At 40.6% G+C, this 18,297-nt stretch overlaps 1 protein-coding gene across 2 annotated transcripts in view; it reads left to right on the top strand.

Moving 5' to 3' along the window:
• KSR2 (kinase suppressor of ras 2) overlaps positions 1-7,631 on the top strand; it is a 550,925-nt gene extending 543,294 nt beyond the window's left edge. The window contains exons 19-20 of one of the 2 annotated variants that reach the window (XM_068246131.1): positions 1,965-2,098; positions 6,555-7,631. In XM_068246131.1, the coding sequence (XP_068102232.1) occupies positions 1,965-2,098; positions 6,555-6,561 (141 nt within the window). In that variant the 3' untranslated portion in view covers positions 6,562-7,631. Of the gene's footprint in view, positions 1-1,964; positions 2,103-6,554 lie in introns of those variants that run through there. The other variant, XM_068246140.1, reaches the window with a different exon arrangement.
• Positions 7,632-18,297: the final 10,666 nt, after the last annotated feature.

The raw sequence follows: 18,297 nt of genomic DNA, 5'->3' as shown, positions 1-18,297 counted from the left end.
TACTAAATGGAGGTGGTAAAATCAGTCAATCATTGGCCAATTTAAATTAAAACTATGTACCAGGCTTACATTTAGATTTTGGTAACTGTAGAGTAAAATTAAATTGTGTCTATTTATGGCCCATTTCAATGCAAATATTTTTATATCCTCTACTCTCACTGCTCACCCTGAATATGACATAAATGGTAATTATTTTAAATAACAATACAATCTTGTGGGACTGCGGCCTCTTCCAAATGTATCCTTCATTTTGGAGGGGTGGCATTGCATCCTCATAGCTTCATAAAGCTTCCCATAATTTACAGTGTGGAGGAATTAACTTGGTCTGAACTGGGAGGAAGGCGCCACAAAAAGCATAAAACACTTAAAACAGTTTAAGAGGTAAGAGTAACTTACCTATGCATGCCATATAGTTAATTGGTTAAAAAGAAAAACACCACACAACCTGTTTAACAATAGTCAACTGGCTTCCTCAGGTCAAATATTGCCTTAGGGCAAGTATCGCCCAGCTTGGAGCGCCTGCCATGGTCTGAACAGCCACTCACCCTCACACTCAATATAAAAATAAAGATGCTATTTTCCTTTCAAGCCTTTCAAGATGTGTGATTGCACAAAAAACTCATTTTTTTGAAGTTAATTAGATAGGTATTCATGTAAATTAAGTTAATTTATATTCATGGAAAAAACATACAAACATCGCAAAAAAAACAACAAAAAAGAAACCACCCACAAAAGACCTTACAGAAAATACCCCGTGATTATAGACTGCATAGTAGTGATAAGCAAATGGGCTGCCAAATGGGTCTTTTTTACCTCTTTGGTGCTCCCTCCCTTATCCTGGATCAGGAAGCATAATTTTAGTGCCAGTTTTCAGCCCCAGATCAATTTAAAGGCAACTGAGCACTGCTTTAAACATTAAAAAATAAAGAAAAGTTGCGTGGTCTGACTGACAATGATGCATAATATTGCCCATCAATGGGACTGCTGCAGACTGAAGATGCGTCTCTCCACACCAAGGGCATATTGTTATAGGGAATAGGGATTCAGCCCATCAATGTATAGGTACAATTGACAATGTAGGTCTAAATTAATGCCCTGATTAGACAGAACTATGAGCCCTGTGCAACACCAATTGACCAGTAGTTTTTGCCCTTTATAACATTTGAATCCAATCATAGCTTCCATCTTTAATTAGGCGGTATTTATGAAGTTGCAGACCTGGAAAATGGCCACGGTGTCTGCAGATGAGCTACACAGGCTCCGCAAAGAAGTGTACTTTTCACTCAGTGTATGGAGTGATAGCTGCAAGTAAGCATGTGTTCAATCATCAGCCATGTTTACAAAAGTAAAGCTGGCTACAGGCTCTAAAGTAAAGGTAATTTAATAACATTGAATTGCAAAATAACTTGTGTAAAACAGATGTTATGTAAGTTCCAGAGAGAGTTCAGCCTTTTCTTTATGTGCTAGATTCGGGATCCATGTTGATGGCAGTTCTCAAACACTGTAATGAGGCCTCCATTACAATACAATGCATATTCTCCTGATCAGAAAACAAGCCTAATGGTGCCCATACACAATACAATAAAAACATTTGATTTTCCCATTTATTCGATTTAAATGATCGAATTGAATGAAAGTTGAAAATAATTTTTTTCTTCGATCAAGAAATCCGAACGATTATCCTGTTTTTTCAAGAAAAATCAGATCGGAAATGCTGGAAAAATCTTTATATTCGATCTAACAGAATTATCGAACTAAATTATCTAATCGAATAAAAATGAAAAATTGTACCATGTATGGCCACCTCTAGCATTGATGTGACGATTTTCACACTAACAGCCTGCCCAGGACTCTTTCTATTACCTTTTCTGTGATGAACTTCAGCATGTTTGATCTCAGTGTATTTCCTCTCTGTATTCCTATATTACGTCTGTTGTTCATCATAACATATTATCATCTTCTAGGATATTTTGCTTTTCTGCTGGGCTTATGAGCAAGAGGAAAGACCAACTTTTACCAAACTGATGGAGATGCTGGAAAAACTGCCAAAGCGGAACAGACGCCTCTCTCATCCAGGTCACTTTTGGAAATCAGCTGAGTGAGTAATTTGCCATTAATTAAGTATTGTATTTATCATGACTCAGTGTGATCAGATCTATACAGATAATTAATTTGGTTAAATAAGACTAAGTGTTATTATTATTATTTTTTATTTATATAGCGCCAACATCTTCTGTAGCGCTGTACATAGTACAAACAAATAATGGGGAACAAATATATAAGAAATACAAGACCCTTTACAGTCATGACATTGATTAGTAGAAATACAAATACATACATAGTTCATCTGTACCAGTTAGTACATGTGCATATGTTAAAATTAAAGCAGTATTAGTACACTTAAATCATTGTTCCGTGGGAGCCATGATTTCTAGAATCCCTGAGAAATTCTATTATGTTAAAGGATCACTCCAGCGAAAAAATAAAGCAGTTAAAATTTGACAGAACTGCCAGGTTTTGGGCTAGTCCATCTCCTCATGGGGGATTCTCTGGGTTTTCTTTGTTTTCAAAAGCATTTCCTGTGCGGCAGTTTAACTGCCAAAATAATAAGACACCAGCCAGTCTCCCAACTTACCTGCATAAGATGTTGTCAGTTAGCAAATGCTGTTCTGGAATTGCTTTTGTAAACAAAGAAAACCATGTGAATCCCCCATGAGGAGATGGACTAGTCCAAAATCTGTTAGTTCTGTCAGATTTTAACTGCTGTCTTTTTTTTCTGGAGTGGTCCTTTAAAGATTACCATATATGAACCACTGTCAATTCCATCCGTTAATGATCCAGAATCAGAAGATAATTTTAAATATTATTATTAAATATTAAATAAATACTTGATTAGCAAGTCTTACATAGAAGATAGAGATCTGCTTGACCGAAAAGGTTCAGGAAAATATGTCCTAGCTGTTCAAGCCACCTAAGTGATGTGCTTTAGCCCTGAGAATGTATTGAAATAATTGGGATCATGTGGGAACATTATTCCTTGGATGGGAAATATAAGGTTGGACTCTAAATGCCTCTATAAAATATGGTATGTGAAAAATATCAAATTTGCTATAATGATCCTACTATTTGCTTCTACTGTGCAGATAAAAACACAGCATGATTGAATCCCTCTCCCAGTTTGCTGATAGGCCAGGACAGGTAAACAGTGGCCTTAGGAATTTAAAACCATGTTTCTCTTTTTCATTGCAACCTTGTTGTTCTTCATTGCAACAGCCTCTGTGGCTTGCATTGCAGCCCTGCCTCTCACAGACTCTGATAGCAAACTGTGCATAGATTTCATCAGCAGCTTATACTATAGAAAGAACAAAACATAGATTTAGTAATGCTTTACGTAGCAGTTTTTTTTTAAAAGAAATGTTGACTTTTCATATTTTTAATCTCTATATATAATTTGCAAGTGTCCCTGCGTCCTGCTTTGTCCGTGTCAGTGCTTTTTTGCACTGCGCATGTGCAGGGGAGCAGAGACACTGAAGGCTTGCAGGGGAGGACGGGGCAAGAAGTGGCGGGCGTGTGCAGGGGCGCAGAGACAGGGCAAGAAGTGGCGGGTGTGTGCATGGCAGACGGGCACGCGCATGTGTGCAGCGCGCACGCGCATCTCTGACAGATCTAGCCCATTTTTAAACGGGCTAAGGTCACTAGTTTCATATAAAGCCAATATCAAAATTAGGTACTTTTTCTAACTGGAAAAAAAAGCATTAAAAAAATGATGTAACATGCAGATAGATTGCCAGATGAAACTTTGAGTTTTCATATTTGCCTTTAATCTCATTTGCGTTATTCTGTTTTCTTAGGGCAGACTCATTTAGATAAATCATTGTAGGATATTAAAAGACATGCATCTATTATGATCAGTGATGGCACTTGTCCTATAAATTCAGACTTGCAAACATTTTGCAATTAAGAATAGTTGGCATATTCCTCAGTTTACTGCTAATAATCCCAATACATATGAAATGCAATATGTTGAGTACTTCAGTCTGTCACTGGAATATGCTCTCCTCCTTGCCTTGGATGAAGGAACTCTCACACAGTCCTTGAGAACCAGAGATTACAGTGATGATTGAAGGGGCTTACTAGCAATTATACAAGTAAAGCATATTACCTGACTATTCCAAACACAGGGGCATATTCTCTAATCATTTCGCCATTGTGCAATTAGCACGACCAACATTGTCTAGGCAGTGGTCATGTTGCTAATGTTATTTGCGTAACACACGTTAAACAGAAATAGGGCCTTTACCTAGGTGATGTGGGTTGTGCAAATTGTGCAACATGCGCTACATTAGTGGTGTCAGTACCAGTAAAATTGCTGTGCACTACTTGCGCATGGCAGTTCTACCACTGGCTATTGAATATGCCCCATACTGTCTATAACAGATAGTAATATAATTATATATTATTAATGTGTTAAGGGATATACTGTATATTCTGGCGTATAAGACTACTTTTTAACCCTTGAAAATCTTCTGAACAGTCAGGGGCCGTCTTATACGCCGGGTGTCATTGATGCCGGGTGATACGCCCTATCCTGTTCCCGCCTCTCAGATCTCACTGCTGAGGACTGTAGTGAAGCGGCGCAGGTGCACATGTGTGAGATCTGAGAGGCAGAGAAGGAGGTAAATAGGATACAAGGGCGGGCCAGATGGGAGAAAGAGGCGTGGTTATGGGAACAGCGCAATCTATTCTTCCATACTGCTCTAATAAACAGGTAGATGGAGAGCTGACCAATTTGCTTAGGGAGAGGGACAGTTGACCAATCCAATCAGTCACTGTCAATTGCCCATATACTGTTATATACTGGGTACCACATACAGTACAGCACCAGTATCTGTTCATACATAGCACCAGTATATGATGTTTTTAAAAAAAACATTGGTGTGCGTTAGAAGACAGGTAGTCTTATAGGGCGAGTATATCACAAACTCTATATTTTAACTGGAGAAGCTGGGGGGTCGTCTTATACACCCAGTCGCCTTATACGCCGGAATATACGGTATGTCTGCTTAACTAGACACAGGGAAATAATGCTTTTTATTGGCGTTCCAAATATGTCAGAATTGCATAGCATGGTACAAGAGAGAGACATTAAATACTTGAAATAGCAAATAATTTTAAGCCAATAAAAGGTGTCACTGAACTGTACATTTCCTGTGTCAACCAATAGCTAACATGGAACATCACTCCATCACTACTGCTTTAGAAACTGAATCTATAATTTTGATGTAGCAGTAGACTCAAAACTTCTTAATTTTTATGTATACCTCCAGTCATAGAAAGGGTTCCATGCAGCACTTAGCATGACTAAAATCAATTAGCCAGTTATGGAATGTAATTGCTATCCTTAGATCTTGCAATTATTATCCAAATACTGCAGTTCACAAGTGTTGTGCCATAGTATCTGACCACAAAGTTTGTGCCAGGCAGATGTGATGCTGCTACATAACTGCTGCTACATTAAATGAGAATTCCCATATAGGGTTAAGCTTACATCATTCGTGTTGAAGAAATTCATTTTGGGAGTAGTGAGGAATTGTGCACTCCAGTACATATTCTTGAAGGTTGAAGTGACTGGTGGTTATATGATTGCTCTTCCTTTCAGCACCTCTGATCCACATAGCAGCACCCATACTGGTGGACTGATCCAGCAGCCTAAGGCCTCTTTAACACGGGCAGCTGAAAGGCGGTGAATTCACCGCCTGTCAACTGCTCTTCTGCACTGGCCGTGCACTTGGTAGTGCTTGGTACCAGTGCTGCATGGGCACTCCCCCCCCCCCCCCCATGGAGTCAGATCTGAGAGCAGCCAAAGCCGTGCTCAGACTCGACATGGTTCTCTGCCGCCCAGTAACACCCGGGCATGTCAATGCTTGACAGGCGTGGAGTTACAACCTCTGCATATCGGCTGCACCTAAATTGCACTGGCAGGCAGCAGCGAGAGACTGAACAAGAGCGCAGTTTGGCTGTCCGTCTGAAAGAGGCCTAAGGGAGGGAATTGAATCACACAGTAGAACTCTGAAGGAGTAGAAGCTGCTTAATACAGTCTGCTAGATACTTCAATAGCAGTCATACATTTTGGATTGTCCCCATACAACCACTATTTTGGGTGACAAATTAAGTATTTTGTTACTAGTAACATTGCCAAGCACACATTAGTCATCATACAGGCTATATAGGCATGCAAAGATAAAATATGGGTTGGTGATAGGAACACTTCATCCTGCATAAATAAGCCTCTGCATGGGTTGACACCTGCTTTCATGGTTCATGCAGCTAACACCTTACAGGAAACTTTAACCAACATGAGGGGTATATTGACACGTGTAACTTCTGTGTGGAAGTATTTTTTCTTGTCCCAGTGTCTACAACTGTACTATGAACCGGTTAAGCTGGAGATGTATTGGTCAATGTCTGCATGGGTAGCCTTTTCTGACAGTGCTTCATTGATGCATAACTCTATTCTATATAGCTTCACTAATAAAGTATCACCCTTTTTTTAGGCTGTGACAGATATCGGATGTGGTACATTAGCATCTCGGTATCCCCTCTTCTACATCTGCCGTCTCCCTGTCCTGAACACTACTGTTCTTCCCCTCAAGCTGTGAGAATGAGAAGGTGGAAGACATTGTAGGAAAGGCAGTGAAGATTAAGAGCAGGTGGGAGTCTTGCACTCTAAAGCTAGAACGTGTCCAGTGCTGCCACATCCGCCTTAGCCCATCAGTGGACGGACGTGCTGCAAAGGGGAAGTTCAACCCTGCTTACAGACTGGAGCGCCAGAAGGGGATTCAAAATGTATGTTTCGGTTGGAACTGCCGATGTTCTGGATTGTCACTCTATGCGCTGTATCGACATGTGAGGGCCAGTTATGCACATACCTCTAAAACTGAGCCTGATTATGCACCTCGGTAGGCTAAGAGCAGGCTATTGTGATGTTATGGCTTTGTGCTTCTCTCTAGCAGTGAGTGTATCAAGAGGGAAAAAATAGAAATCTCGAGTTTATCGAGAAGGAAAATTCTTTACATTTGCCCTTCACTATCTATAGGGAAAATGTTACTGATTCCAAAACATCAATATTATTTTTTTAAGAGGATTTTTGATGAACGAAATTGATTAGATGATGACCCTGTACAGTTTTAAGCATTTGACTGGTTGACTTAAGGTTCTACATTGGTGACTGGAACGACTGAAACAAATAATGTCTTGAATTATTGTGTTTTATCTTTGTATACTTGTGTTCTTAGATTAAGTTATAATGGCAGCATGCTGCTTTGTTTATGCAGTAGACGGGACATTTACATGGAGCGCAAATGAATACCCATTAAAACCAACATTATAAGACCACTCCACAGGAAATACAATCTACATTACATACGAATTCTATCTACTAGTCATTTCAAGAAGAAAATATCACCATGCAAAGGCTCAGCATGGTGTGGTTGACTGCAAGGCATCATTTATATAGTCTCTGTGAAACCCCACTCCTTGACATGGAAATCACTCAAAGCAGCCCTTTGCAGTGCTGTTGTTCCTAAAAAGACTCTCTGTCTTAAAGGTTGATATGTCTAGAGATTTACTTTAAACGGTGAGGGAGGGTTGAAGTTGGAGGTGGGGGGATTGGTAAGCATTATGAATGCTTTAAAGGAAAAAGTATATGGAGGCTGCCATATTTATTTCCTTTTAAACAATGCCAGTTGCCTGGCTGTCCTGCTGGTCTGTTTGGCTGCAGTAGTGTCTGAATCACACCAGAAACAAGCATATGCAGCTAATCTGGTCAGATCTGACAATAATGTCAGAAACCTCTGATCTGCAGCATGTTTGTTCAGGGGCTGTGGCTAAAAGAATTAGCGGCAGATGATCAGCAGGATGGCCAGGCAGCTGGTATTGCTTAAAAGGAAATAAATATGGCAGCATCCACATACCTCTCACTCCAGAATCCCTTTAACTACTGTAGGTTAGCATTGGGCGTAGGAGTGGAGGCAGGTATAGCACAGGGTAGGAGGCTAGGTAGATGCTTCAGGGGGAGTAAAGGAGGCGAGGCTACTTTTAGCACCACTAGGCCAACACTCTTGTTACTCTCTTTCCATATGCAGCAGGGCCTCCCATTACAATTTGCCCCCTCCTCTTTTTTGTCCAGTCACACACTTCCACGTAAAGTCGCCCCCCTTGAACTGCAGCCGCCCAAGGCCCAAGACTTTGCTGCCATACCAGAAATGTGAGTCTGAGTAGAGGCCAGCTGTAAAAGCGCTAAATATCTAAATATTGAGGTTATTCTATTAACTCTAATATCATGCTCACAATTAAATGGAGCAGAAATGTCAGCCCTGAAAACACACGGGACCTACATCATATATGTATACAGAGAATGTATACCATATGCGCATACACACATACAAACACTTGAGCAGACACACTTTCATTCAAATGAGTTGTACTTTGCGGGGTTATATGCAATATAATGTTCAGTTACATGCTGCTTCTCTGGCTATAGACCTTGGTGCTCCAGACACCTCCTGCCAGCATGGGGAACCCTACAAATGTGAAGTCATCCAGTGACAGAGTCCTGCATGTTGCTTACACAGTGGTGTAGTGATAGGAGATGCAGAAGTTGGGACCGGATCGGGTCTAGTGTTGGGCGAACACCTGGATGTTCGGGTTCGGGCCGAACAGGCCGAACATGGGCCAGATGTTCGGCATGTTCGGCCCGAACGCCGAACTCAATGGAAGTCAATGGGACCCCCGAACATGCCCATTTTGGGGGCCCTATGGGGTCGCAGGCATAAGGGGGGAGCATGCCCCGATCACGGGGGGGGGGGGGGTCGGAAATTCCCCCCACCCCCTCCGCTAGCGCTCCCCCCTCTGCCCGCTTCCCCATACAAAAGTTTAAGGCAAGTTAAATAGTACTTGGTGGCTGGCACTGGCAGTGGAGTGAGGAGGAGGAGGAGTCCGAGTAGCAGAGTGACGCGTTGAGGCCGGGCAGCGGGCGGTTCAGCGGTAGTACCCTTGTGGTACTTCCGCCCTTTCTCTGACCTCACGTCCTCTACGTGATGACGCATACGAGGGTATGCGTGACGCGTACCCTCGTATGCAGAGGATGTGAGGTCAGAGAAAGGGCGGAAGTACCACAAGGGTACTACCGCTGAACCGCCCGCTGCCCGGCCTCAACGCGTCACTCTGCTACTCGGACTCCTCCTCCTCCTCACTCCACTGCCAGTGCCAGCCACCAAGTACTATTTAACTTGCCTTAAACTTTTGTATGGGGAAGCGGGCAGAGGGGGGAACGCTAGCGGAGGGGGTGAGGGGAATTTCCGACCCCCCCCCCGCGATCGGGGCATGCTCCCTCCTTATGCCTGCGACCCCATAGGGGGGCCGTATTGCGGCATGTTCGGGCGAACAGGGCCCTGTTCGGCCGAACAGGGGCCCTGTTCGGCCCTGTTCGGCGGCCATTCAGTAGTTCGGGGCGAACCCGAACTTAAAAGGCCGAACACCATCAGGTGTTCGGCCGAACTCGAACATCACCCGAACAGGGTGATGTTCTGCAGAACCCGAACAGTGGCGAACACTGTTCGCCCAACACTAATCGGGTCCCTGGACTAGAGGGGATGACTAGGGCACTTCCTTCATCAATCTAGCTTTTTATTGGTGCTATGCTAGTAATGAACACCTCTATACATGCATTGAATAGTAGTAATCCTTAACTAATGGTTTCTTTACTCATATTACACTGATCTGACACTACAGCTGTCCTTGGTAGATCTTGGGGCCCCATGTAAAATGCGTATTGGGGCCCCAAGCTCCTCAACTGTGCCACTGTGCTTACAGTCATACTGCAGGTACAATGCTGGATTTTGCATTGAGGATGATGTGTCGCCTACACAGCACAGACACGTTGATTCTGAGTAAAGTACCTTCAAGTTATTACCAGAGGACAGCAGCTGAAGTGCGTAAGTGTATCTTACTGAATAATATACATGCGTACAGCTGATTTTTAAACTTAGATGCCTCTTTTTTTTTCTCTCTGTATAGTCCACTATTTACTAAACCAATGTAAAGAACCTTTCCAAGAGCTATCTGTACGTCTTCCAGTCTTTTACGCATCTGCACACCTTTTATGTACACTGTAGCAACTATGTCTGCCAGTTGTGCTTTCAATTGTGACACTGGAATCTCTGCTCAGTTTTGATAATAACCCTCAACCCACCACCCTGCTCCACAAACCACCATTTAAAAAGGTGCTGTTAAAGGGACTCCGAGCAGTGCAGAAACTATGGAAAGATACATATATTTTTAAAGCTCTCTTTCTCCTCTTTCCAATGATATATAAACTGCCGCCATACGCCTTTTAGTTTTCGCTATTTTTGCGATTGAAATTGCCGCGGCCGTGATTTCAATCAAAAATAGAGAAAACTAAAAGATTTAGGGCGACGATTTAGGTGTCTCCAGAAAGAGGAGAAAGAGAGCTTTAAAATGATATCCATCTTTCCATAGTTACTTGTATTACACAGGACGACACTTTCCCCAGCTCCCAGAGTCTTCAAACAAGTACAGGACTATAGGGAACACAGAATCACAGACTATAAACCGATGGGCTCTATATTGTGGACCTCTTCTCAGAGTCATTTAAGATGCTAAGAGCAGCTGTTTCACCACCTAGAACAATGCTGTGTGATTGATTTTTGACGTCCCAAAAATGAAATATTTTTGGGGAGACAAAATGGGGCCACAGCAGTAGTTGTATGCCCCTCAACATAAGAAGAAGATTGTGAAACAGTTAAAGGAAATCTAATATGTGGAATAAAATCATTCAGTGGCCAGCAGTACTTGAACAGAAACTTACATAGTCAGTTTGGTTGAAAACAAGACATTCGTCCATCAAATTCACATATCCCAGTTGATCTGGGGAGGGGGTTGTAAAAAATCTTTAGAAAGTGATGACTATGTGTGTTGGCAGATGAACTGCATAGATTCTGCAAAGGGAGATTTGGGGATGGTGTTCACCAACCAATGCACACTATCCTGGAAGAACCTAAACACATTTTGATTTATCTGCCATACTTGGAAAGCGTAGCTGGCTGCAGATTGATTTTTAAAGCTAATTTTCAATAATATTACATTACAAAAATAGCCCATGTAACACTGATGGGCTAAGAAAAAAAAAAGTCCAGCTCCCTCAGTATATTATCTGGTTGCTTAATAACCTGGTTCTCAGCTGTCAATTCTATGTTTTAAAGGACAGCTTAAGATCCTGTCTTACAAATGAGGTCATATAACCTTTAAGGAAATCTTAAGGCAAATAAAAACGTTGGTTCGAGTCCCTCTGGCAACTTGCTGATGACATTAACTATACTCTATGTAATACAATCCTTTGTGAAGAAAGTGTCAGGTTCGCTACAAGTAATTATATGACTTAATTCAGATAAAGAAAGAGTAACGTTAAGGGCTCTTTCACACCAGAGCCCTTTTTACGCGTTTTAACGCAAAATCTATACTTTGCATTAACCAAGGTAAAAGGAAAGTCCATAGACTTTCATTTTACCTTTCACACCTGATGCTGCGTTTCGATACGTTGCGGTACGACGCATCCCAGGCGCATTTTATCATCGGGAATCGCCGTTTCCCCTTCGGGTTAATTAACTACTACCGCCGCTACTCAGCATCGCACCGGAGTTTCCCAACGACACGCCGCAACGCGTGCAGGAGCCGTTCTCCTGCACGTTTCTGATGTGTAACAGGCCTTAATAGAACCCTCTTTAACCTTAACCAATGAACAGGATCAACTGCTTTAAGTTATATTGTATGCAATCGTATCAATGGCTGTGTCCTTTTTGAACACAATACAGTTTATTAATACACTTTATCTGGCTAAAAAGCCTGGATAGTATAACAATAATGCAAATCTTAATCTAAAAAATGAACTGAACTATATTAAACAGTTTGGCAATGGCAACCTTAAATATTTGTGAATGCAAAGATAAGTTGGGAGCTTACCTAGAGTAAGGGCATTTAAAGTGAAATTAAACTATCCTAATGAAATGGTTTCCCAAATAGTAAAACCTCCATCAGAACCAACTATAAGAATATAAAACATTTCTGCTCACAAGTTTTGCAGCATTATTGCTTTTTACTGGACTCTTTTTCAGTCTTAAATTAAACCTATAATGGGTGGAGCCAGGGGTACTGACAGGACGAGTCACTGAGTCAATAATAGTGGGATCACATTATATTATCTAAGGCATTATATTATACTAGCTGATGGCCCGGCGTTGCCCAGGTATGTATTTGGCTAGTGTTGGCTGCACCCACTTTTTCTAACCCTAACACTCAATTACTCAATTACTCAATGACCTAGTTTGTGAGCTTTGTGGTCTTTGTTATCAATAATTTGCATTGGAATGAAACAAATCTGATTGGCTGTGCCTCCACCTCCTTTTCTGAATTTAACCACCAGTCACCCAATCACCAGTCACCCCAGTCACCAACTGTACCAGGTTTGGTGCTTGTGCCTTTAACAGTGCAGGAATGGCAGCAATTAAATATTCCCTTTGAAAATCAATAGGTGAATTTTGATTGGCTTTTGTAGGCGCCACCCAATTTTCTGAATATTAATCTAAGTCAGCCAGTGACCAGCTGTGCCAAATTTGAGAACCCTACCCTAAACAGTGTAAGAATGGCTGCAGTTTACATGTTCCAGGTTATGGGGATAAAAAGTATCCTATATGTTATTCCAGGTAATGTACTATGTGGGTGCCAAATGTTATCCAAATCCATTGAGCCATTGTTGTGTGATCGAGTAACAAACATCCAAGCATCCAAACATCCAAACTTTCGCATTTATAATATTAGTAAGATAAGGCTATGTTCATCCAAGATCATCCAGCCCTCTGGAAATTTCAGTGATGTCTAAAAGCAGCTGTACACATGCTAGGGTCTCCATTCAGCCCAGCCTGGTCACCTTGCCTAAGAACATGATAGCATATGTACCAACGCAATGGAAGCCCATCAATGTGTGCTGCCTCGCATGTGCAGTATCATGTCTAACATCAGCCCATGCGCAATATCGGATTTTTTGTTCCAAAGGGGGCTAGAATAAGCAGTTGGAGAAGGGTATGTTAGATTTAGACATCTTATGGGGTGTAGGTTAATGTTATGCATTGTAAGGGGGTAAAGGTTACTGTTAGGCATCAGAGTGGGGAGGTTAGTGTTAGACAGAGGGCAGGAGAGGTTAGTGTTAGGCATTGGAAAAGGGGTAGGTTAGTGTTTGCTGTCTGAAAGGGGAAGGTTATTATTAGGAAAGGGTAGAAAGAGGTTCCTTTTACCTGTCGGAAACCCGGTGCATGTTGATGACTCCAGCCTTTAGATTTCCAATCAAGAATGCAGTGGTGGTCACAGAGAACAAATATACTAGTTTAGTGTCTTCATAATACAATTTTATTGACAAGTGGTGCTGCAAGTGAAATACTTATATTCAGGACTAATGGTGCCCATACACGATACAATAAAAACGTTAGATTTTCCCGTTTATTCGATCTAAATGATCGAATCAAATCGAATGAAAGTTGAAAATATTTATTTTTTCGATCAAGAAATTCGAATGATTATCCCGTTTTTTCAAGAAAAATCTGATCGGACATGCTGGAAAAATCTTTATATTCAATCTAACGGAATATTCAAACTAAATTATCTAATAAAAAAAAATGAAACATTGTACCATGTATGGCCGCCTTTAGTCCAGCAAATCCAGGAGCTGTACAAGGGGACAGTTCCTCCATGTTACCTCATAAAATAGTTGCAAGTAAATTATTTGAATTTCATCTAAAAAATAATTTGAATTTGAAAGACCTTTTCAATCTTATCTTAAACTTGAACTATTTTTCCTCCCCCTAAATTTAGGATGAGGAATCTAGGAAGCTGAAGCTGCCTACCGAAATATTGTCAGAAAGGGTCACATTTTGTAAGGAGCAGTCTTGGTACATTACATGACTAGAGCAGATTTCCATACTGTTGCAACAGATTTTTATATCCTATCCAAAACATGGAGCTTTTTCTTCTGCCTCGTTTAAGAGTTTTCGTTATTTTCACATGAATGATCTCAGCTGGGTATCACTTCAGTAACTTAATTTGTTCCTCCAGCTAAGAAAGGCAAAGGGTTTCTCTGACAATAACGGCACACTTGACAAACATACAGACATTTGAGTTCTTCAGTTGAATACATTTGCTTTTCATTTAATTTACAAATGTCTCTGCTAAAAACTGTACAAGCACCTTAAAGTGTACCTGAGCCAAAGCCAAAAATCACATACTTACCTGAGAATAGGGAAGCCAATGGATCCTATAAAAGCTTCTCACGGCATCCTCCAGTCCCCCATTACTACTTGTTGACTCCTCAAAGATTACCAACAAGGGCTTGTGGGTAATCTGATCAGGGCAATGCTCCTCTTTAAGCACCTGCTCAGTAAGCTGGAGCTATTTGTATGTAAGCGGCTCCATGCTACTACTGTGCAGGCACGGCTGCAGCATGGCCATACTCGGCCCCGATCAGCTGGAGGGTCCCAGGCAGCGATGGAGTACTGGAGGACAGAGTGGAAAGCCTATGGAGGACCCTAAGGTTTTCCTATCCTTATGTAAGTATGCGATTTTTCACTTGAGCTTTGCTTTAAGGTCTATCATTTACTTTGTTGCAGGACAGGCAGCCATTTTGTGCACTGAATGAGACCTCAGTCGACATGCAAACACGGCTATTGCTACAACTTCAAGTTTGGAACTTTAGTTGAATGCCCAAAATGGCTGCCAATTTCCAGTTAGTTTTGGCTCCACTAAGTGACAAATTGGATTTGTATGTGATGATTTAGACAGTAGATTATTTCGTTTCCTCTGTTGTGTTGAAAGATGGATAGAAGTAACTGTGAAATCACAGGAGAGCAATGCTATAGACTGTGATCACGAGTCATAATTGGGGGAGGGCATGATGCGATAGAAGGGGGTCTTAATCTGTAAATTTTGTACAGAAACATTTCTAACATTTTCTACACTTTCAAAAAGTATTTATAATTTTACGCTGAATGTCAAACTGCAGAAAACGCTGTTCAGATGGGAGCTAAATTTAAGAGCATGGCGACAGCTCAGTGCAGCTCTGAAGCGCAACAGAGCTGCCTTGTGCTAAGATAGTGCATTGATCTTGAAATGTGTTTTTTTTTTCTTCCTACCCACCTGTGTTTTCTCATGCAGTGTTTCGTAAAAGTGCCGCTGTCTATTACTTATGCCAATAAAGAATTTGAAAGGGATTGCATCAGACCTTAAACTGACTCCAGTCTGTTTATTTTTTTTTACTTATCCACAACTGTTTGACATTACTGAGTATTCAAATCAAATTTATTATAAACATGCAGTGTATGTGTCGGAATGGGTAATGAAGTAAGTCCTTATTTAACAAACAAGACGCACTTAAATTCACAAACTATTACCAGAAAATGAACCACTGCTTACTAACACAAAAACCACATCATCATTCTAAGAGTTGTGTACAAGATGTTTCTTCAATATAAATAAAAGCCAGAAGCTTATTTTCATGTCCACACCAAACTGTAATAAATAAAGTCTGCAGCAACGCAAGAAGCTTTTCAGAATATCCTCTCCAACAGTATGGGTCATCAACAACACCCTAGACAGATAGGAGGCATTCATTTGTACGTACTGAGCAATGTAGTGTAACTAAAGGCAAGGCAAACTTTCTGAAATGAGAAACAGTCTGAGAGTGGAACTAGTTTGGAGAAACAGTCCTTGTAGTTCACCAACACTACGCTTTATTTGTCCTGTACAAACTATTTACAATATATTCAGGAAATAAGCATATACAAAACCTTGCCACTGGATGATCTACTAATTTTACAAACACTGAAAAATGTTGTCTATACAATTGAAGTCTAATACTTGTCTTGGACCAAAAAACTCAAATATAAATATTTATCAGCAAAATCACAATACCTTTGCTGTCTAGCACAAATCTTTGTGCACTCCTAGATTGGCCTAAACCATGCTGAGTTAATTGGGCTTTTATTTCCTAGATGTGCTGTCCTCTCAGGCGAAACAGCCAAATCCTTTGTATGGATTCCTTGGCTTTCCTAAAAAGAGAAATCTGGGACATGCATACACACCATTTATCACTATATCACATATATTGCATTTCTGTCACTGCTTTACAGTGTACAAATAGAACATTGTCTCACTGTCTCTCAGCAGGGCTTACTATCTTAGGGCAAGTGAGGTCCAAATTGGGAGAAAGTCAGTTGAGCTACCAGTATTGTGAGGGAAAGGAGGCAAATGCTGGCACTGCTGCTACTCAAGTTTATTGTGCAAAGATAGATTTACATATATTATGCCTGGTGGAGGCGGCTACAGGCGGTTCAGTGGGTGCCGGGGTGGAGGACCTCTGATATGAACTACCAGTATGTTTTTGAGATGTGGGAGGAAAACAGGGCATTCAGAGTAAACACATACAAATATTGAGAAATCATACAAACTGCATGTATGCTATGATAAAACCCAGAGATGCTACAGATGCAAGGCGAGGGTATTAAATAAACCACTTGTGTCTAAAAGTTGGACATGATTTTTAGCATGATATAAATACTTTATTTGTATACATAAATACATTTATTTATAAAGATCTGTGTATCAGACCTAAAATATGGACCACTGAAGAAGGATGAAAGACAGGCTGTGATTTGGTTCCAAGTGAGTGTTTCACTTTATGAAAGACTACAAGCAGAACACATACTGGGCAGAATCCATTTAAGATTATTGCTACTGCGTTCATCAGCTGGTCTTTTGGCACAAGTGTTATATTTCTCCTGGCAACTCAAAACCTGTGTTAAAAATCCTGTAGCAAGTGAGGTCAATAGAGCTTAATTAAGGAACAAAAGAAGCCATGTTCAGCATAAAAGAGGATTTTCCTTACCAAAAATACTAAAAAATAAGTTAAATGCATGTGGTGCAGTTTAGTGAGTGTGCCCATAATGAGATATTTACTACAGTTTTGCAGGGAAGAATGGTAAAGTATTATTAGGCTTTTGTAAGCATCAGGGCCCGAGAATTTATAAACACAAAACCATTTCTACCCATTAATACTACAAGACTATCAAGATAGACAGTGGCCTCAATTCACTAAGCTTTATCAAACATTTTATCAAACGCTTGATAATTTACCTTATGGGTAAAATCTAATTTTGAATTCACTAAGGTGTTCTATATTTATCAAATGTTTTATTGATAAAACATTTAATAAATCTATAACACCTTAGTGAATTCAAAATTAGATTTTACCCATGAGGTAAATTATCAAACGTTTGATAAATTGTTTGATAAAGCTTAGTGAATTTAGGCCAGCGTCCTTATTTACTTGAAACTGAAGATTCCCAGGTCTGCAAAACTGATTCCATTGAGAGCATAGGGAAAGGCAAAACAAGGTTACATTTCCAAAATGTATTGTTAAAGTGTAACTGTCGAGCATAAAATCAAAAATCAATTCTTTATTTTTATCTGGTAAACAAGTAATAAGGATGCTAACCAGGCAATCCAAAAGATAAAATTACTATTACTTTTCTTGTTGATAAATGATCATTCCCCAGTTTACCTGACTCTTATTTGGTACACACAAAATTTGGTACAGAAAAAGGAAGTTGCAGGGCATGCTGGGTTGTCCTTTTTTGCTTCTCTTCTTCCCCTCAGACTTAACTAATGCAGCCTGATTGGCTGAAGCCTCTTTCACACCTGTTTTCTCCTCCCACACCTCTGTTCCTCTCTGATTAGCCAATATTTTTCATGTTGAGACAATTAACTTTCTATAGTGAAGGGCGGGCAAAGCAGGCAGAGGAGAGTAAGGGAGATAATGACATCAGGATTGGCTTCAAAACAGCCACACTTAAAATGGGAAATGCTTAGGAGTTTCTCTTTTTTTACTGTAAAAAAATCACGAAAATCAAAACGTGGATAGTGCAATGCATATGTTATGTAAGTAGAGCAAGTATTTATCTACTTATATATGCGGGGTTTTTTTCCTGAGATAGTATGGCTGACAGCTCCTCTTTAAAGACCCCACTGAAAATGTATAAATAGTAGGCTGTGATCTGAGTTAGGGCCCTTTTCCACTAGCGGCAATTGCGATGCTGAATCGCAAAATCGCAAACCGCTAGTGATTTTAAAATCGCTACAGTTTGTATTTTAACATAGTATGTAGGTAGAAAAAAACAA

The sequence above is a fragment of the Hyperolius riggenbachi genome, chromosome 1 (genome assembly GCF_040937935.1).
Source record: "Hyperolius riggenbachi isolate aHypRig1 chromosome 1, aHypRig1.pri, whole genome shotgun sequence".
NCBI classification, from domain to species: domain Eukaryota; kingdom Metazoa; phylum Chordata; class Amphibia; order Anura; family Hyperoliidae; genus Hyperolius; species Hyperolius riggenbachi.
The sequence above is the reverse complement of the archived record's forward strand: the minus strand, read 5'-3'. Positions and strand labels throughout refer to the sequence as shown.